The sequence below is a fragment of the Euprymna scolopes genome, chromosome 14, assembly GCF_053919585.1.
Source record: "Euprymna scolopes isolate OS-2025 chromosome 14, ASM5391958v1, whole genome shotgun sequence".
Taxonomy (NCBI): Eukaryota; Metazoa; Mollusca; class Cephalopoda; order Sepiida; family Sepiolidae; genus Euprymna; species Euprymna scolopes.
In genome coordinates this window covers 98,077,514-98,099,525 of record NC_136495.1, presented here as the reverse complement: position 1 = coordinate 98,099,525, position 22,012 = coordinate 98,077,514, and the positions used below count along the sequence as shown (strand labels likewise).

Genomic DNA, 22,012 nt, shown 5'->3' with positions numbered 1-22,012 from the left:
TAAAGAAATTAATTTAAATGAAAACTTAGTTTTCAAAATTACAAAGAATTTATGAAAAATATGTAATGCTTAAAAAGAATAATTAGAATTTGATGAATAGTTGTTGAATGGTGATTTTTTTCTTGTATTACGAGTTGTCTTTACCCAACGTTGTATGATAATTTAAAGTTTTGTCTTTGTTTTAATTTGTTGTAGAAAATATATTAAGATATTTTATGAAATGTTATTGCAATAAAATCATTTAAATATATTTATGTATTGTATGCACACACATGTGCGCATATAAGCATTTTTTTTACTTTCAGAACAAAGCAATTAAAAGAAAAAAAAAGAATGAACACATAGATTCATACTTCTTCTCGATTCATGTGACCATCTTGTCCAGGCCCAACTCCACTATTTAAGACCTTCAATAAGTAGGCTTCTAATTCAGAATTCTCAACAGAATCTATCAAGGTGAGATGACTCAGAATCTGCAAATAACAAAAAATTAAAATATTAATCATATGCAACAAAACAATTTTTTTTTTTTTTTTTTTTTTTTTTAAATACTTTTATCCTTTTCATAAAAAAAAAAAAAAAAAAAAAATTATCATCATAGTAAAATAGAACCAATAAGAAAAAATATAAAAATATATTTTCTGCATCTGTCCGTTCCACTTTTTCTTGATAACTTACTGGGCTGATATGGCTGAAATTTTGTATGGACCTTTGTTATAAGGTACTATTATATCCATCCAGTGCACAGTTAGGTATTAATAGGAATTAGTATTTAATGCAAAACTGAACATAAATTTAACCACATTCAATCATCAAGCTGGTATAAAATATTCATTCTAGGTTTATAAATTTTGCCCACTTTTAACAGATTATAAAATCTAATATGTGTATATATATATATATATATATATATATATATATATATATATATATATATATATATATGTGTGTGTGTGTCAGATCATGTCATATGCTACTGGTACCATGTAGCCCAGTACTACCTGCCTCTTGGTCGGGTCACCGGCAACTAAACTGGTTCCCCCACCAAACTTATTTGGTGAGGAGGGTGGTTGAAGAATTAAAAACAAGACCTTCCAAAGGGCAAATGAACCCTTTTTCGGGGTCAACGGCCAACTAGCACCGTGTGTGTTTGTGTGTATGTATGTGTGTGGTGGGGTGGAGAGGGCTCCTGTAAGCCGTGGTGAAGGAAACCTTTCTAGGAGAAGCAAATCTCTGATTTAAAAAACCATAAAGCGGGAGACCAGTACCTGCATTAAGCTGGTCTGCAGTTTAACTTGTTGCTGGCTATCTTGCTCTTGCTTGTTGCTGGATCTCAACATTTTGAACCGAGAGAAAGACTTAGCTGTCATACAAAGCTAAGACTCTGTAACATCATCTGTGTATAGATACTCCCTCAGAGATTTGTCTATAAAAATGGTCCTGTGGCGATGGAAGTCATTTTTGGGCTCATGGACTTTAAGTGTCTAAGGGAGTGGCACTCATCTGACAAGACGTTGCAATCATCATTTTATATATATATATATATATATATATATATATATAAATAAATAAAATGGTGCTTTTTTTTTTTTTATTGATGCTAAGAACTGCATTAGACGATTTATTTAGTTCATGAGACTGGAAATAAACAAAAAAAACTTTAATATTAAAAAATAAGATTTGTACAAGATTAGAGCTTGTACTTCAAAGAGTGACCACTTAACACAAGTGTCCCTCTTCTGAGGCAGAGGTTTGAATCTTGTGCAAGTCTCATTTTTTTAATTTGTTGTATTCTTTGTTTATTCTCAGCCCTATGGACTAAATAAATTGTTTAGTGATATTATGTACACAAACATTATCACAAAGAAAATTAAAACATAATATATATGTTGTTAGAAATAAATTCCAATATTAATACACTTACATAGGCTTAAATAAAAGAAAAAAAATGTAGGTTTATCTTGCTATGTTGGTTGCCATTTAGTTGATCTTGATTATAGTTACTCTACTTGTGATGGGAAAGTATGGCAGGGCTATACTGCAGAAGGAGCTACACAATCCCTCCCTCCTTTCTATAGATAATTAAACTGTAAACAAAGATTTTAAATATTGATTTCATTATAGCCTCCACCAAATAGTAATTAAAATAAAAGTTATTTAATATATTACTTATCAAATTAATTTATAGATAAATGGACATAATTTTTTAAAACCTGGTAGGATGTGATGCAATTCCCATTTTATTCTGCCCTTAAATTATAATTGAAGACATGCAGTAATAAGACACATTGCAATATTGTTTGCTATATAAATATACAAAATTACAATCTTAGTTTTAGCAATATATATGATTTTTTAAAAGTAAAAATGAGTTATCTTACCTTATTCCCTTTCATTTTGGTTAGAGTATGCAAAATTGTTTTAATTGTCCGCAAAGGAAGATCACTTTTATCTTTCCAAGAACTTGTTGGAAAAGCTTTCAGGAACAAATGAGCATCGTACAATATTCTATCAATGTTTAAATCTTTGATAGAGTCAGGGAGCATCCGCACCATCCTCCACATACACTGGAACAAGGTTAAAATATTTTTTTTTATTTATTATAAAGATTGTACAATTTTCTTCTTAATTTAAATTACAAAAAATCCAGTATTAACAAAAATCAAAGCAATCAATTTGTAAACTTGTTTTCAAAAGAATGGCCCAAATAATATCTCAAAAAAAAGAAAACAAAAAACAAAATCTAAAGGTCAAACAAAAACGCTAATACATTATGAATTGTCCAGTTCCACACCCTAAAACCATTTTCAGAAAGAAGTGCTGTAAAAAACTGTCTGAACAAAAAAAGTTTGATCTGTTATGACCTTATAATAGCTGAAGGGTTATTAACACCAAAATATTTTTTTTTTCAATTTTTTCAAGTATCTCTATAAGTGGTTCATTCTATCAATCTTATGTCTGAAATCAAAAAATAAATGCGCTATTTAAATGGATGTATCTTATTTTAGATGCATGTTTACAAGAGACTGTCAGTTACTCAATTTGCTATGCTTAACTTTTTTTTTTTAAAGTCAAATACAGAAGGAAACAATGTTATTTTTGTCAATCCAACTTTGAAATGGATTTTTTTTTAAACTAATGAAGATAAGAATTAATGGATGTTTTTTTTTACTAATTATGTTAGAACTTATCAAGACCTAAAGACCACTCGAGGATAAAGATTAACGAGGTTGTCAGGCGAGACAGAGACACTATTGTAAACTTGAGTAGGGTTTGATTATTTAAAAAGGAAGCAGCCCCACAGTATTGTGTTCCACAAACTGGTAGTTCTAGGAAACAAACTTAGCTCATAGAATTTTCGGCACAGATAGAGAATAAGGAAAATAGCTGACAGCTGTTGTAATTAGACGGGTGTTCGTTGCGAAATGTTTTATGGGTGAGGGTGAATAGATAGAAACTCAGTCGAGCACCTGCTATGAAAATGATGCTGTGTTAGCTTTATCATTTCTTCAGATTCCTATGTAACTTAAGATCCAACAAAATATGATCTCCATATCCAACAAGGATATCACAATACATAATAGTTTAATGATCATCCAATTTTCTATTTTTCAATGTTCTTAAGACTGATAAGAAGTCGAAAAAAATAAGTTTTTCCTTTTACTTTGTAAGACGATATCAGAGAATAAATCTAAGGCATTGGATTCTACACTTGAAAATAGATACTTCTTTAGGATGTTGTATGATTTGGTTTCATATACAGCTGCACATCTTGTGGTATTCTTGTCCATAGATACATCTGTAAATATAGTGGCATATTTGGAATAATAATCTAGGATTTTATTTAAGTTTTTCCTAGAAAATGAGAGGATATGTAGTTTAATTGCCTTTTAAGTGTAATTTTTTTACAGTTCTTTATATTTTAGTTTAAATATGGTATTATAGTTGCTTAGTGGGCATTATTTTTTTTACCCCTCTGCAGAGGTGCAGTCAGCACATTCTGCAACTCTAGTTGGCAAGACAGAAAAAAGAGTAGCCTGAACAAATTTTACTTCATTAATCCGAATTCAACTTAATTATTGGTTTGTTAAAAAATGGCTATAGAAGTTTATGATGATTTTCAGTTTTCATGTCTATGAACATCTTGTGTTAAATCTTAGGATAACCAGGCTTGTTTAGATATTCTTCAGTCAAATTTGTGTTCCTCAAATTTTGGCCTTGTGTTAATAGTCTAATAATTCAAATGTGAAAAAAAAAAGAGTGATTATAATCTTCAGTTTTGGATTGGAACTTCAATTTTTCCATTTTTATCATTTTTTTAAGGGATTGACTTTTCTGCTACAATTCAGAAAAAGTTCTGTGAGAAATTTCTGGAAAATGTATTTGTTGTCTCTTTAGAATTGATAATCTATTATAGGCCATATCAGTTGAAACTATCTTTTTTTTTTTAGAAGACCTGTGGGATGAAGTAAATCTACAACTAATATATAAGATCAAAATTTGATCCAAACGGAGAATACCCTTTTAAGAACCTCGAGCGAGCGAGAGAGAGATCTAAGATGTGCCTGTGTATTGTTCGTAGGGTTGGTTGATGAGATTAATAAATGAGTGGCAATCATTTTATGACGTCATATTACATTGCGACTAATCAGCTAATAACAGTAAACAGAGAAACATTCAATTGATCAAATGGTCAGTTAACTGATGTTTCTTATTGATAAATTTTAGAAGAGTTGAGATTTGGATGTTAGCAAACAGTCATAAAAAGGTGACTTGACCTTCCAATATAAGTAATGTAGCAGAGAGTAGGAAGAGAAAGAAAGATTGCATACCAATTTCTGTGAAAAATGCATAAAGAAAAAACTTTGAATAAATTCTACCAATTTCATTTTCAGAAAAGTCTATTTTGCATCTTTTTGATGCAAACAATTACAACTATTCATATAACTAAAAGATTTTGTTCAGAGTACAACTGAAATACATTGCTAAATATCAGGAGAAATGGATAAATAACCTATATACCCATATGAAGTCATAAGAACATTGATTATTAAAAAGAAAATATCTTAAATGTTTAGTAAGAACTTCATTACTCACTTTCATAATCATTTCAATAAACTTTGATGTACATGTCTCACTTGAAAGACTATCGTGTAATAGTCGTATGGAAGCACTGGAAAAGAAATAAACGCATTCAACTGAGATATAGAATAGTATACTTCATGAAGATTAGGATACCATATTGAAATTATAAAGCATACAAAAAGTGACTAAACTAATAAAAGATATCAATTATTTAAAAAATATGCTAGGATTCTTAGGTTTAACTACTTTACTACACACACAAATAAGAGAGATTTAAAAATCAATGGATGCCTAAATATAGAAGCTTTTTTATAACATCTTTGTTTCACTAGAAATTTATTGGCAAGAAAGGTTTATATATATATATATATATAAAATGAAAATAACAATTGAATTTACCAAAATGATCCAAGATGGTAAAATTAAAGTAAATTATAAATATTAAAGAATTAATATTTATAAAATTATCTTAGCCAGATATAAAAGCTCGATAAAACCAAATAGGAAATAGAGCTTATAATATGAGCAAACAGTTAATAATATGTTAAAAAACACTTTGAAATGAGTTAAAAACATATTTAATCTGAAAAGGAAACACTAGATAAATGGATAGTCCTTAATCCGCGGAGTTTCAAAGAAATACTTTCCTTCTCATGAGAGGGTAGGAATTAGCAAAATGCGGGATCGGATTTTGCATGCAGAAGTATTTGCTGAAACAACAAGTAAGTCAAAGATCTTTACTTGAAAACAAAAAAAGTTAAGCAGAGGGAATATGGTAAAGAAAAAGGTGATTACACACGAATGGATAGTCTGGTGGAAGATAAAAAATCCAGTGACAGTAAAATCCATATGTAAAACTTCAAGTTAAAAGAATTTCCATTTGTACAAGTAAAATCCAAGGAAATCCCGTAATTGGAAGAAGATGGTCCATAATAATCCAAAGGCAGAAATCCATGGAATAATTCATAAAAATGTGTACAAAGAAAAAAAGATTCCAATAATATTAATAAAAGAAAAATAAGATGTGCTTTTCACTCTACTTCCGAGGCATAAATATAAATAAGAAAGATCTGGGAAGAGAAAGAAATTACAAACCTGAGCATATTAGTAAAGTCTGAATTCTCAATAATTCTGATAACCATTGTGTTAACGGTTCGGACAACTTGTGGTCCCTCTCCAAGATCCATTAATCGCGTGTCCAATAATAATGTTATCACACTGTTTGTCAGATCCTTCAGGACATCCCGGCTGGCCTGAGTACCAAGAGATTTATTGGAGAACACCTGTAATTAAGAACAAAACTTTAAGAGCCTCGGAATAGCAGAGAAAAACTTTTATTCATCTTTGGTTAAAAGAAATAAAAATGAAAGAAAACTTCATTTTAATTTTAAAGTTAAAAAATTTGTAAATTTTTAAACTTAAGTTCAGAAATTAGTTTAAGTCTTGATTATTCATTTAGTTAGATTGTTTTTTTTTTTGTTTTTTTTAAATGACTTCTGCATAAGTATAGAGGGTTTTTAGAGGCAGCAAACTTTAACTATTTTCTTTAGACTGATTAGAAGACAACATTCAATGCATTGTCAAAATACGACCTAATTTAATGCATAGAGTTTGTGAAAATTGAACCTCTAGATTACATCATATGCGTGCTAACCACGAGAGCGATATACCTAGAATTGCATTTTAATTATGTCAACACTGATCTTTGGAATTAACCAAATATTTGTATAATAAAAATGTTTCTCTGATTTAATTTAAAGTTTGACACCCCTAAAAAGAAAAAAAAATCTTTTATTTGCTTTTTGGTATTTTCCTTGGCTCTGGTAAAGAAATATTTCTGTAATATTTTACTTCTGTGAAGTAATACAAATATTTATCATATCTTCCTTACTAATGTAAATATACATATCCTACCTACATTAATAAAGATGAACATTTTTATTAATATTCAGCTTATTTCTCCCTTAGTCCATTTGTCATGCTTTGAAAAAGGCCAAATACAAATTTTAATAGGACAAACGGCTTAAAAAAAAATTAGAAAAAAGGCCAAATTTGTTAAATTTGGCCTTAAAAAGCCTGGACAAAAGTCACTTCCCTTCGATGTAGCCTTGTTTTTAAATATCATTATAATAATATATAATCACTGTTACATTAGTGTGAGAAAAGAACTTATAATTCTGACTTGCAGCAGTTCTTCAAAGAAAGTCGGTAAAAGCATTACATGAATGGCAACATTCAAAAGAAACAGGGGAAAAAAAAAGAACATTGTCTGCCAAAAGATGCTGGACTGAAGGGGTGAATTTAAGATCATCTTTTACATGTGATTTTATTATTTTTATTTATTTTATTATTTGTATTGAAGTATGTAACACACTTTCTGAGTATTTATTAGTACTTATGTAACACACTTTCTGAGTATTTATTAGTACTTATGTAACACACTTTCTGAGTATTTATTAGTACTTATGTAACACACTTTCTGAGTATTTATTAGTACTTATGTAACACACTTTCTGAGTATTTATTAGTACTTATGTAACACACTTTCTGAGTATTTATTAGTACTTATGTAACACACTTTCTGAGTATTTATTAGTACTTATGTAACACACTTTCTGAGTATTTATTAGTACTTATGTAACACACTTTCTGAGTATTTATTAGTACTTATGTAACACACTTTCTGAGTATTTATTAGTACTTATGTAACACACTTTCTGAGTATTTATTAGTACTTATGTAACACACTTTCTGAGTATTTATTAGTACTTATGTAACACACTTTCTGAGTATTTATTAGTACTTATGTAACACACTTTCTGAGTATTTATTAGTACTTATGTAACACACTTTCTGAGTATTTATTAGTACTTATGTAACACACTTTCTGAGTATTTATTAGTACTTATGTAACACACTTTCTGAGTATTTATTAGTACTTATTAATTTATTTCATTTGCATCAGTTCTTCATTAAAAATAAAATGAACACTATTTTTGTAGAAACATTAATAAACTCATTTGCTGCATGTTTGTTTTTTTGTTCCAAAAATTAATTTTTTTTGCTATCCAAAAAAATATCAGCTTTATCAAAATGTATTTGTTGACATTTTACATTCCGTAGAACTCCCATGGGTCCTGCTAGTAATGTTAGATTAAAAAATATCAAAATTTCAATAATTGTTACAGCCATATCATTAGAATATTACTTACTGTCATCATAGTTGCCAAAAGAGATTTATATAATCTGGTGAGATCATCTTTAGACACATCTTCATTGCTCATATGGGCTGAACATGATATCTTGATCTGCATGGATACAGCTAACAACAGCTGGTCTATACTATTGGCAAATATTTCTGATTTGTCCGGATCTCTAAGCACTTCATCCAACTGAAAAAGAACAGAAAAAAGTTTTTCTTTTAATTATTTTTTATTTTTTTGCGGTGGGACGGGTGTCAGAAGATACAAAGATATATTCCTGCTACATCCCATATGTAACACTTTAATACAGATTATTGGATAGTTTTTTTTGTTTTTTTTAGAGGTTATCTACTCATTTAATGTAATTTAATGGTTTTATGCTTTAATTTTTTTTTTTTATATCATCTGATATTTATTGATTGCATCAATTTTTGTATAATTTGTTCCATAAAATCATTTTCAAATATAAACTTGTACTTATATACTTTGATTATGTCGATATATTTCATTTGACCCGATTTACTTGACTCTGAGAGCAGTTAGAAACAATGTTGTTTTTTAATATGGAGAAAATCCAGCTCCCTTTAAATGGGGCACTCTGGATTGGGACAAAAATAAAGATTGCCTTAATTTAGGACTTCTCTACCAACAGACAGAAAAATAAATGAAGCACAAGACCAGACCAGACATTACACTTGTCCACTTTCATATTAGGTTAAGTTTATCCACATTATAATTTCCATTATGATAAGATGTACAATTGATTATATATATTTAAATATACTAACCTGACACAACGCCTGAATACTGCTATCGATATCTCTATTTGTAATTTGAGAAATTACAAAGTTTACTTGTGCAGACATATCGCCAGAGCTTCCAAGAAATGCTTTTACTGTCGGTGATTTTCTATAAAAAAAAAAACAAAGCAAAACATTAAAATTAAAATACACTAAAATGTAAGACAATTTTGTTCAAAGTTTGTAAAAGATAGGAAGCACACATAAAATAATTACACACACACACACACATATATATATATATATATGTGTGTGTTTATACAAACATGGTGAAAGCTACACATCCATGGAAATGTTTCAATCATTATTTCTAAAAAGCTAGTTTCATCAGGCTAACTAAACGTGTTTTTTTCTTTTAATTGTTCATTTTGAAGACAACAACAAAAAAATGCATAAGATTCAAATTTAAAAGCGTCACATGATCAAATGTGAAATATTTTAAACAGTATATTTTCTGATGAGGCAGACAAATCTCTTTCAAGGTTAGATATGTGTTAGCTAATTTAAAGTTTATCAGTAACTATATTGCAGGTTAAGGATCAAGGGGCCAGATGTCAATTTAAAATGTGTGAGAAAAGGTGATGGCATGAACTGAAGAAAAGAGAAGCTGATAAAAGGGGGGGGGGGTATATACTAACTGAACACACGCATACAAATGTTAGACACTAACTTATAATTTTTGCACAGGGTTACACAACTTTCAGAAACTATTACCTGAATTATTTTTTTAGGCTTACATAATTTAACTAATAATGGAAATCAAATTAAATTGGATCATAATTCAAAATAGGACAATAGTAATATTAACAAAAACAATAGTAGTAATAATAATTCAATAAAGACAAGAAACAAGCGACAAAAATTACCAGGTACCGATAACATGGCTAAGCAACAAAGACGAGTCAATTGGCATCCCAGTAAAATAGAATACATGTATATATAAAAACAGATTTATATCAAAGACGATGGAATAGAATATCATGCTAAATGGTAATATAGAGATTACAGATTAATAGCTATAAACTTTAATCTAACGTATCATTAACTAATTTGAGAAAAAATAATATAGATTCAAGAGGTTATATATAGGTTGCCTTTGGCCGGTCATCAAATACACAATATTTTAATTAATGCAGAATTTTTATTCATTATAAACAGAAATACCGTAAGTAATAAACCTAACATTAAATTCTTACAGAAGAAAAAAAAAAAAAAATGAAGTAAAAAGAAAAAAACAAATTTGTGCATGCGAGTATTATTTTTTTCTAAACAGTTCATTTTTTTGTAAGTGGAAAAAAAATACTCGAGCTGAAATTGAAACCAAAATCTAAGGACCGTGAGTCAAGTACGATAACCTTTAGGCCAGCTTTATATGATCTTTAAAAAAGTGTTTTCAAACCTACTAATTCTTAACATAAGTAATCTGTCGTGTGAACGACTCCTGATGTGCGTTCATGAAGCAGTCGACAAACAGATAAAAATTCTATGACCCCCTCTCCCCACTTATCAATTTTTCAATTTTGACTCCTTAGCAGCTTTTTTTCTGGATGAAAACCCCAATTAAAAACAGTTTTCTACATGTCTGAATACCCTATATACCAAATTTTAAGCTTGTAGGTCCAAAATTAGTTGAGTATATAGGTTTAGAAGTGTCTTAATTCTCACACATTCTCATATATCTATTATTTATATAAAAGTAACCGTGTCTGTGTACATTTCCCTATACAACATCTGTCAATTTTCAGTTTACAGACTCGAAATTTGATATACAGGGTACTGAGATTTGGGTAAATCTTTGATCGGTTTTCGGCCAGAAATTTGGCTATTAAGGGGTCAAAGTTAAACGATTTGACCTTTGAGAACTCTACCAAACTCTCCGACAATTTTGGGTCTAAACACTTGAAATTTTAGATATAGGTTCCTTGGACATGGATCTAACTTGATAACTTGATTTGAGCCGTAAACAATAAATGTTAAGGGTCATAATAGGGGTCAAAGTTTAAAAAAAAAAATTGACCGCTTTTTTTTGGCTCAACATACACCTCCAAACATCCGAGCAGAAATGCTAGTATATATATATATATATATATATATATATATATATATATATATATATATATATAATTATTTACTATTATAATTATTAAATACCTACAGACATTACTGTTTCATCCTTTCGGGAATTATCAGTGCAGGATGTCACAATTAACCCCGGTTAATAGATTCGACCCCAACAACGAAACCATCTCTGACCCCATTAACAACGACCAAATCCATTCGAGAACTGTTAACCGGTAAAAATGCAGTTGAAATTTTAACATTTATTTTTAAATGTTTATATATATATATATGAGAGGGCGGTGTTGGAGGGCTACAACAATGAATTTTATTTATGGGAACGGTCTATATAGTCAAATAAATAATAATGGAGGAATTTCAATAATTTTCAATTGCACATTTATTTTTTAACATAGTGTATTGCACATTTTGTAGAACATATCTCTTCGTCAGGAGGGAAAAAAGCAGCGTAAACAGCTCTCGAATGTGGCTACATTTTGTTTATTGACAAAGAAAAAGGAGAGGAACAGATATGTTCTTTGGAATTAATATCTCAGACAGAAATGAAGTATTGTCTAATTGTAAACTCAAACGAACTCACCTTGTTTTGGGGAGAGTAACTGGTTCATACATTTCATCAATATCTAATTGGATGAGTTTAGGCATCTCTACTTGTGAATGGACATCTTCTTCAATATCTAATGTGTACGTTCCTTTTGGACTTTCACTGGAAGTTCTTGGAATGCCCCCAGCAGTGCCAGGACGGATTAAACCCATTGGCCTTAAGAAAGACAGAAAAAGGAAAGTACAAACTTTTGAAATGATAAACTCTTTGAATCAACTCATTCAATATCAAAATAAAAATACATAATGTAAGCAATTCATTGAAGATTAAATAAATGATACTTCATTCTACAATCTTTTTTTTTTTTGCATTTCAATCCAGCCAATCATTAAATGCCAAACAGTAATTTGTGGTAATTATTTGAAGGTTTTAGTCTATCTAGTTTGATTGTTGGTTGGTTTTATGCCATATCAACCTTAGTGGTCATTTAATGCTGAAGTTTTAAAAAAATTTTTATTTATTTATTTTTTTTTTTTACAATTTTGGTTATATAACTATATACATTATAAGTTTTATGCATCCAGGTGTTCAGTGTCTATGTTTATATAGTTAAATAAGGTACTTTTTTAATTTTATTGAGTAACCCTGTTATCTTCAGATATTTGAGGAGGTTAATTCGGTCTACATGAGTGAATAGGTCTTTTAAAGTTATTTCATTATATAGATTTTGGCGGCTTATTTTCAGGTCTTCACATCTTGTCAGTATATGATTGTATGAGTGCATGGCTCTTGGCAGGGTATGTAAAGTGGGGCTTCTTTTTTGAGTAGGTAGGAGTATATGATAGAGGTATGACCTATTTAGAGTTTTGTTATTATAACTTCCTTCTTTCTGGTTATTCTTTGGTTTGATTTCTGTTTTCCTATGTTTTCCTTGATTTGGCACAATTTGTGCTTAGCACAGGAGCTTCACATCTCTTGCCATGTATTTCTAATATATTTATTAATGGTTTGTTTTAAATAAGTATGGGGGATTTTCTCTTTGGTTGGAGTCAATCTTAATGCTGCTTTGTCAGCTCTATCGTTACCCTTTATGTTGATATGACTGGGTAGCCAACAAACAAGGATGCTTTTATTTTTGGATAGATCATCAATTCTATTTAGGATTTGGATGATTAAATGGGTTCATCGGTTTCCTGTTTTCCTATGTTCCAAGTACTGATCTGGCATCTGAACAAATAATAAATTCTTTATCTTTAGAAGATTCTATAAGGTCAAGTGCCATACCAATGCCCGATACTTTGGCACTGTAAATGGATGCTTTGTCTGGTAATCTTTTGATTAGGAGTGTTTTATTGTGTATAGCTGCACATTCAACGCTATCTCCATCTTTTGAACCGTCTGTATAAATTGTTGAGCGTTTGAGATATTTATCTTTGATTATTTGAAATTTTTATTGGTACATGATTGGATTGGTTTTTGGATACTTAATTAAGTCTGATATTATTTTTGGTTGTTTTGTCAGCCAGCGAGGATATTTAGGTTTTACAGATTTGTGTATTATTGCAATGTCTACTACTTATGGATTCTTCCATACGTAGACTAAATGGTTTTATAACATTTTCTTTTCTATCAAAAAGCTTTTTGTACTAGGGGTGGAAAACATACAAGAAGGATCAGTTGAACATTAAGCCAATTTTGTATACTACTGTAATCCTAGTTTTTCTCTTATAAGTGATAATGGGGGTTCATCTGACTCTACATATAAGCTTTCAACTGGGGAGGTGGAAAAGGCTCCTACAGCCAATCTTAGCCCTTGGTGATGTATCGTGTTCCTTTATGTAAAAGTTCTTTGCAGATCCATAAATATAGAATCCATAATCCAGCTTTGATCTGACAAGGGATCTTTATAATTTAATTATTGTGTCTTTGTCTACACCCCAATCTGTGTGTGCTACTATTTTTAAGAGTTTGATGGCTTTGCTGCATTTTTGTTTGATTATATGAGGAATGAAGGTTAGCTTTTTATCAAAGATGATGTCCAAGTCCTTATATTGATCAACTATAGGTATAATTTCATTATCCAATTTCAATACTGGGTCATGGTGTATTTTCCGGATTTGACAGAAATGGATGGCTTTTGTTTTTTCTTTTGAAAATTTAAACTCATTTTCTGTTGTCCATTCATTTATTTTGTTAAGATAGAATTGTAAATGGCGTTCTATACTTGGAATATATTTTGATCTATAACAGATCAGGAAATCACTAACATTCTGTTCCTGCATTTATATTTTTAACAATGTTATTTATTTTGATGCTAGAAAGTGTGACAGGCAGGATACTTCCTTGTGGTACCCCCTCTTTTATTATGCCATGCCTCCATGCTGGGTCGTAAGCTTTTTCAATATCGAAAAAGACTGCTATTAGGTGTTCTTTCCTGATGAAAGTTTCTATCCAAATCAGATGGTCCATGGGGCTTCTTTTGTTCCTGGATCCTGACTGATAATCTCTAATCAGATTATTGTTGTCTGCTGTTAATTATTCTTTCCATTACTTTGGAAATACAGCTAATGAGAGCTATAGGTCTCTAATTCATGGGATTTGTAGAGGCTTTTGATAATTTAGGTATAGAGGTTGCTGTGACCTGCCTCCATATTTCAGAGACGTTGCCACTTTCCTAAATATCCTTGAATATTTGCAGTAGGTAGTCTGTAGATGTATCAGGAAGTTGTTTTATAAATTGAGAGTGGATTTCGTCAGAGCCAATGGCTGAGTAATGAGCTTTGCTTAGGGATATTTACAATTCATTTTTAGAGAATGGCTGGTTGTATTTTTCTGTATTATTTGTCTGAACCTGAAGTTTTTCCCTTTCTGCCTTTTCCTTAAGAATTTGAAATTTTTTGTTTTGGTTTGGGGGGGGGGGTCTTTTGCAAAAGTTTCAGCAAGACAATCTACCATTTCTTTCTTGCTAGTAATTTTTTTGTTATATGTTAGCCGTTTAGTAGGGTTGCTGTTATTTTTCCCTGAAATTTTTCAGGATCATGTCCCAAACCTTTTTACTGTTTGTATTTATTTTAGATATATAGTTTTCCATGTTTTTTAATGGTTTTGCAAGCTTCAGTTCCACTGTTTTGATATTTATTGAGATTTTCTTTAGTTGGTCCTTTTGAATTTTCTTAATATAGCTTGATGGGTTCTGAATGCCGTTTTACATTTTTTGTCAAACTAGGGTTTATTATGTTTTGGGGGTGTAGAGCTTTTTGGAATGCATTCATCAGCAATATTATAGAGTGTATTGGTAATGTTATACTATTTGGATTTGAATTATTTTCCGATGTTAGTTTAGTCAGATATAAATTTTGGAATTTTTCCCAATCAGCCTTCTCTAGGTTCCATTGGGGTATTTTGTTTTCTGGCATTGAATTACTATTTTCAAGTATTATGTGGAAATGATCACTTCCATATAAATCTTCTAGTATGTCCCATTTGTAATACAAGGCAAGTGTTGGGTCACATAATGTTAGGTCAATTGATGTGAATGTACCAGTTCCTAGGTGTAAATAAGCATGTTTTATCATTAAACAGATATAGGTTTTCGTTATTTATTAGGTTTTCTATAGTTTTGCCCCTTTTGCTTGTTTTTTCACTTGCCATACTTCATTATGGCTGTTTAAATTTTCCCTTAAGGATGTACAGCTTTGGAAATTGTATTAGTTTGCTCAAATCTGTCTGATGCTTTCATTGGGAGGGATATATAGCAAACAAATGTTGATAGCTTTGAAGTGTTGCTTTTATTTCAGTAGCCTGTACTTTTGTATTCAGCTGTATTTGACTTTGGAGTATGAAGTTTCTAATAGAAATTGATGCACCTCCAGAGCATCAGAGTTCAGTATCGTATATATGGTAATATTGATTGCAAGTTTTTATTTTATCATCTGATTTCATAAAGGTTTCTTGGAGGCAGACTACTACTTAGAGTAGTTTATTGAGTAGAATAGCGAGTTCATTTAGGTTTGCCTTTAAACCATGACAATTCCACTGGATTATATTTTTATTTATTTTTATTTTAAATTATTCTGGATATTTGCGTATTCTGTTCGTGAACTTCTAATTTTTTTCTGATTTGTATTTTTCTTTTGTTTCATATGGACTAGTTTATTGGTCAGAATGTTCCCATTTTGTGAGGGAGTCTTTTTCATCATTTGTTTATAAGTACTGGTTGGTCATGTTTAGTTCACCTGGACTGTTCTTGGGTTTTAATGAGTCTTATGATAAGGTTTGCTCAGTTTGTTTCAGAGACCTTTCTGTGTTTTGGATTAATCTTTGAGTTGAATAGTGGGTGTGAAATTAGTAATTTTTTTCTTGCTTGTTCTAGTTGTTTATATGTTCCAATGTTTTTGTTATGGCTCATTTTAATTTCTGTATAAAATTTTGATCAATCTTCAGGTTCAAGGTTTATTATTTTATTAATGTATTTTGTTTCATAGTCATTTGGAATTGGGGGGGGGGGTGAACAATACCAGTGTAGGTTTGTCTTCTACATTTTTTTTCTGGCTTCTGGAAATGAGATATTTCTCTTATATTTCACCTCCATAATCTTTTTCTTTTTTCCATATATTACACTCTCTAGAATATGCTGGATGATTGCCTTGGCAATTTGCACAATTGAATTGTTTAGTACAGTCTTGCCTCATGATTAGATTTTTTTTCTCTCCACATCTTCCACATATTGGGTTTCCTCTACATGCATTTTGACTGTGTCCAAATTTCAAGCATTTGAAGCATCTTTTGTATTTCCAATCTTTAATTCTTTGAGTATTAATGAGCTTTTGAAAGTGAATACATATGTTCTTGTTTCAATCTGTTTGCCTTCTTTTTTAATCGGCTCTTTTTTCTTCAATAACTTCTTGGTCTTTTAATGCAGTTGTTATGTCTTCTATTGAGCATAGGGTTAATTCTTGGCTCCTTATCACTCTTTTCTTTGTATTTAGTCTTTCATGTTGATATGCTTTTATTTTGTCAAAGATTTTTATGTTGAGTAATAATTCAACGTCCTTTTTTTTTTATTCACTTCTACCAATAAAATGCCATTATGTAGTTTCTTTACTGATTTAGAGTTAATTTTTTGAGATATTATTTTTTGAATTTTGAAAGGAGATAATTTAGTAAGTGGAGTCTTCTCTAGTGATTACAGCACAAAGAATTTTGAGAAGGGTATCTCATCGTCTATTGCTTCATACTTTACCTTGGATTTTTTTTTTTTGTTATTCATTGTTCATGTTCCCTACCAACCCCAGAGTCCTAATATTGGGACATGTTGTGAGGGAAACCCATTTGCCTCAATATGTCAGGGCTACATACTCAGAAGCGTTAGAAGCATTGAGCCCCTGCAGACCATCTGTTCCTCTATCCAAGTACTGAATTACTTTCAGGTGTTTGACAGGTGTCTAGCTTGTGTCTTCTGTTCTGATTGATCCTCAGCCACCACTTTCTACTATATAGTCGAGTAGTTTAATCATGTATTAGTGATGGATTTGGGGGATTGGAATGTTAGTTCTGTGTTTTAGTGTAGGTTGTATATAGTAGAGCTACGATGAGCAGTTAATTTGATTGAGAATGGTTTTTGAAAAACAATGTAGATGGCAGTTTACATTTGTTATAAATGGCAGCTTTTCGTTGATATAGTTTAAATAATCCTAGATATGGTTTTTCTCACATCTTTGTTAATATAATTGAGATTTTTAAGCATATCATATATCTATCCCAACCCCACACTATATATATTTATATATACTTAAATACTTTTTTAATACAAGATACATACCGAAATCTGTTTAAACCATTATTTGTGGCAAATATTTGTCTGTTCTTAAAAATTATATTTCCAATCAATTTTAATATTTTTATATTTAGTCCAGATTAATATTTTATTTTTGATTAGTCATAAATAAAGGAAGAGATTTCACTCTCACTCTTGGATATCTTCCCACTGTGACTTAGAATTACTGGAAACAAATTTAATTTATTTTTTTTTTGGAGATTCACTGCATAGGCATCTTTTGCAGGATCAAAGTGCCTCTCCTCAGGAGCACTGACTTTTCAACCCCACTTTCCAAGCCTGGTATCATGGTAAGAGAGAAATAAAACAGCCATTGTGAAATGTGTATAAGAAGTGTCACTTACTGTGCAATTTTTTGTTGTGCTGGTAATACTTTCATAGATTTGTCTTCTTTGATAATTTTCGGTCCAGATGGTGGCCGATTTTTCATGTGCCGCTTGAGACGTTCATCAAACAAACTTTGGTCTTTGTCGCATAACTTCAAAGAAAAAAATAAAACATTATCAAATTTCATACAACAAAAAAGTTATTTTTTAACAATTACAAAAATTAAAAATGTCTTCTTTAACTTGAGAATCTATACAAAATTGCTAACTCATTATTTAATCCACAGAGAAAAGATTGTCCTCATTCTGTCAGCTATAACTGAATAGAAGTGTTAAGTAATTTTTATTTTATTACTAATATCACCTGCAGTGAGGATTGAACCATCAACCTACAGAAGACCATCTCTTCAAACTGATTATTACTTGACAAGATGAGAAAAGCCTTCCTAATAATCTAAATACAAATTATCAATCCTCATCTCAAAAATTATTAAATATTCTGTAATCTGAATCAAATTTGTCATAATCACTTTTTCTCATGTAAATAAAATAAAGACTAAAGATTGTTTCTACTTGTTGAAATTCCGCTTTTGCTTTTTATTACATAAAACTTTGACATCTTTTGTATGAAGTTATCACCTTTTCTGGACACAAATTAACAAACCGTACAAAAATTCTGCTACTCCAATTTAGATAAAGTAAAGCAACAAAAACAAAAAAAACTTACAACTCCAGTGAGATTAAATAATTTGTCATTGAGAATCATGTAAGCTGTCACCATTGTGTTCAGAGCAGCATTACGGACACCATTATCTCTGTCACTGATTTGCTGGGAGATCAGTTTCATAGCATGTGCTGGGGAAGGTTGACAGACAGAAATACCATACACTTCTATGAGACAAGCACATTCTTCCAGGCATTCTATAAATTATATAAAGATAAAAAGGATGAAAGTGGAACAATTTACACGATTGTGATCAATAAGAATAAAAAAGCATTTCACATTGTATATCTTGATTACAATTCTTATGTCAAATTGAGACCTAAATCAATTATCAGTTAATTTAAACAAAAAATAAAATACATTAAAATGCATTCATTCAAGCAATCCTTCAACAGAACAAATATTTTTAACTCAAATGTGACAAAGTAATCAATCTTCTTACAAAACGCAAGCACGTTTGTAAAAAAAAAAAAAAAAAAAATGAATAGTCCTTATATTCAGTTTACATGCCGGCATGTATTGGATGGCTTTCACAATTGATTCCCAAACTAACCTATCTCTGCTTTTTTTTGATTAAGGCATATCAACCCGTTTCAAGTTATTTAATGGTGAATACAATAATTTTTTTTTTGTTTTGGAGGGGAGGGGACAAAAACAAACTTGTATTTCAAGTTCTTTATATATTCATTTGAATTCATTTATTTATGGTGCTTGGTTTGATTGTTTTGTAAAGGAAAATATTTTTTGTTTTTGACTTTCCTTAACATGATTGGGTTTTGCAAATGCAAAAAAAAAAACATTAACATCAATGTTTGGTGCATTTTAGGTCAGAGAGCTAGTATCTTCAGACAGCCTGATCTGGAAGCACTAGATTTCTGTTCATGGAAATTCTGTTTCATGTTAGACAAATTGAGGAAGAAATGTTCTTTGCAATTATAATAGGAAAAAGAGTTATTCTGTAAGAAACCAGGGATTGAAGCTCAGCCAAGCATTTGTGAGAAAGAGGTTGTAGAGAACAGAAGAAATCATCTTTCACTAAATTTTAGATCAAGGAAAAAAAAAAGGTGAGTGGGTGGGATGTGATTGGCATCTCCCCAAATGTGAAGGCAGTACTCAAGTACTTTTCGGAGCAGGAAAAGGATTCAACAATTGTTATAGTAATAAATTGTATACAATTGGTTTTAGTTATTAAAAGTACTCTTCCCCTTCATGGCACCAAATATTTCAAATCAGGAAAGAAAGAATTTGTAAAGCCTTAATCATAAAATAATATTTGAATATGATTTGGTAAATCATTAATGAATATCAGGAAATGGGTTGGTCTTAGAATAGATCCTTGAAGCCCACCAGTATTGAAACATACTCCAGACATGTACCCATCAAGAACTACTTCTATAGATCCGAGAGAAAGTATTTGATAATTAAGGCATTGTCAGATATTCCATAGTTAGCAAAAACCTTTAATATATCGAAAACTTCTGACCTAGAAACAAAGAGAAAGATTCACTGATCTAATGCAATATTACAATCAACACGTCAGATACTTTAAAAAGAAGACAGCTGTGCAAAAATGCTTTATTTTTTCACTAGTAGGGTTAACGGATATTGCAAAAGTCTAAGCTATTTCCATTAAAACTTCTATTTTTTGGCACACCCTTACACAAACAATTCTCTCTTACATAGATTTCAAGGAATAAGTTAGCATAAAGGAATTAATTTTCCTTTTGTTAGTATATAATCTGGCTGGAATTATCCTTGGACTAAATCTGCCCCAGTTTAGGGTCAAAGAATGAATTTCTTTTTTCTAAATGTTAAATATTATTCATCCAGAACCATTCTGATTAAAAAAAAATGCCAACTTTGTTTTGTCATTTTTGATTTTTAGCAGGACACACACACACCTTTATATTATAAACTAGGAGGGCTATCTGGTATTACATGGAATAAAAATGTAACATCTCTATTAAATTTTCTATCTTTTTGTCCCCTCTCTCCACATACCTCTCTTTCTCTAGACATATATACATACTAAGAGCTCTTTTTTACAAATTCTTAAAGGAATGGGTTGGCATAAACGGTGTAACTTTTTTATTAATAAAACCAGAGTTACTTCCCTTGAGTTAATATATAGCCCGGCTATAAAAAAAAAAAAAAAAAAAAAAAAAAAAAATCAACCTCCCTTGATAAAATCTGCATTAGATTAGGATCTACGAGTATATATTTTTTTCTAAAATTTAGATAGTATTCATGGAGGACAATGTCAATCAAGAAAATATCAACTTTATATTTATTTTGTTGTTTTGGACAATTAGCAGGGCATACATAGACAACTGACCCTTAAGAGATTTTAAAAATTTTTTTATTTTAACTCATATTTGCAGATAAACACAATTTTGATATAAAATTTAGAACTATTATTTGAGTAATCTAATTTTGAAATCAATAAAAAAGTAACCAATTACCCATTCGTTGTTTGGAATTCTTAGATTTGAGGCCATCAATGATGTAAGTGAAAAGTTTACTTCCAGGATAAACTTTGCACACAGACTTCAGTATTGTTCGTACATTATGACGCACATTGTCTTTTGGGTCTCCTACCTAATAAAAAAATAAAAACAAATTAAAATCTTAACTGTCAAAAAAAAAAAAAAAAAAAAAAAAAAAAAAAAAAAACATCTGATCAAAATGTATTATAAATTAATTTTTTTTGTCAAATTATGTTTTTCCAAAATATATTATTGATTTTACTTTAAAGCTCTAGCATATATTAAAGCTTCAAAATGTTCTTCATTATTGGGAATACTATTCTTTACAGTTTCAATAGTAAATTTTTTATTTGCCAAATTCACTTTAGAATTGACAAAAATAATTCTTAGGATATGGTTTCTAAAACATTTTTAACCGAGCCACATTTTCAGAATAAAAATTTGCTTGCAATCAACCAATTTTCTTTGTTAATAAAACAGGCAGAAGCTTTTGATTCATGATATAGAATACAGATACTGTATAGGATGATTATTGGACATCCAGAAAATATAGAAGAATATTGCAACATCCATTTCACTTGGTTGAATCCATCTATAAATATAAAAGCAAAAATGTATGTTCGCTTTTTCTGTGTGTCTACAAAAGGCTTTTTTCAGAGAAGCAGTCAGTCGGTTCACAACTTTTTATATCACATATAAATCGTAATATCTCAGAATTAACAACGGAGCTCACCTGTCTATTTAATTGGCTTGACTTCGAGAAGATAAATATTCAACATTTGTCGCTCGCCGCATGTGGATTAGTCTTTTTCCTATAATGAAAGCGACACTAATTTTGGCAGTATTTTCCGTCTATCAGCGGAAATGTCCGAAAGCAATCAGCTTTGATCAATCTGGAAATATTTTCCATATATCAAACAATTGCTATT

General features: G+C 30.3%; 1 protein-coding gene across 3 annotated transcripts in view; it reads right to left on the bottom strand.

The window, feature by feature from the left end:
* The window catches only part of LOC145293193 (cytoskeleton-associated protein 5-like), a 212,062-nt gene that overhangs the window by 28,521 nt on the left and 161,529 nt on the right, over positions 1 to 22,012 (bottom strand). For all 3 annotated transcript variants that reach the window (XM_080139687.1, XM_080139686.1, XM_080139688.1), the window contains exons 32-41: positions 21,060 to 21,195; positions 18,601 to 18,794; positions 17,892 to 18,025; positions 11,748 to 11,927; positions 9,077 to 9,197; positions 8,298 to 8,477; positions 6,181 to 6,368; positions 5,098 to 5,173; positions 2,382 to 2,567; positions 354 to 473 (exon numbers count right to left, since the gene is read on the bottom strand). In XM_080139687.1, coding sequence (XP_079995813.1) covers positions 354 to 473; positions 2,382 to 2,567; positions 5,098 to 5,173; positions 6,181 to 6,368; positions 8,298 to 8,477; positions 9,077 to 9,197; positions 11,748 to 11,927; positions 17,892 to 18,025; positions 18,601 to 18,794; positions 21,060 to 21,195 — 1,515 coding nt within the window. The remainder of the gene's footprint in view (positions 1 to 353; positions 474 to 2,381; positions 2,568 to 5,097; positions 5,174 to 6,180; positions 6,369 to 8,297; positions 8,478 to 9,076; positions 9,198 to 11,747; positions 11,928 to 17,891; positions 18,026 to 18,600; positions 18,795 to 21,059; positions 21,196 to 22,012) is intronic.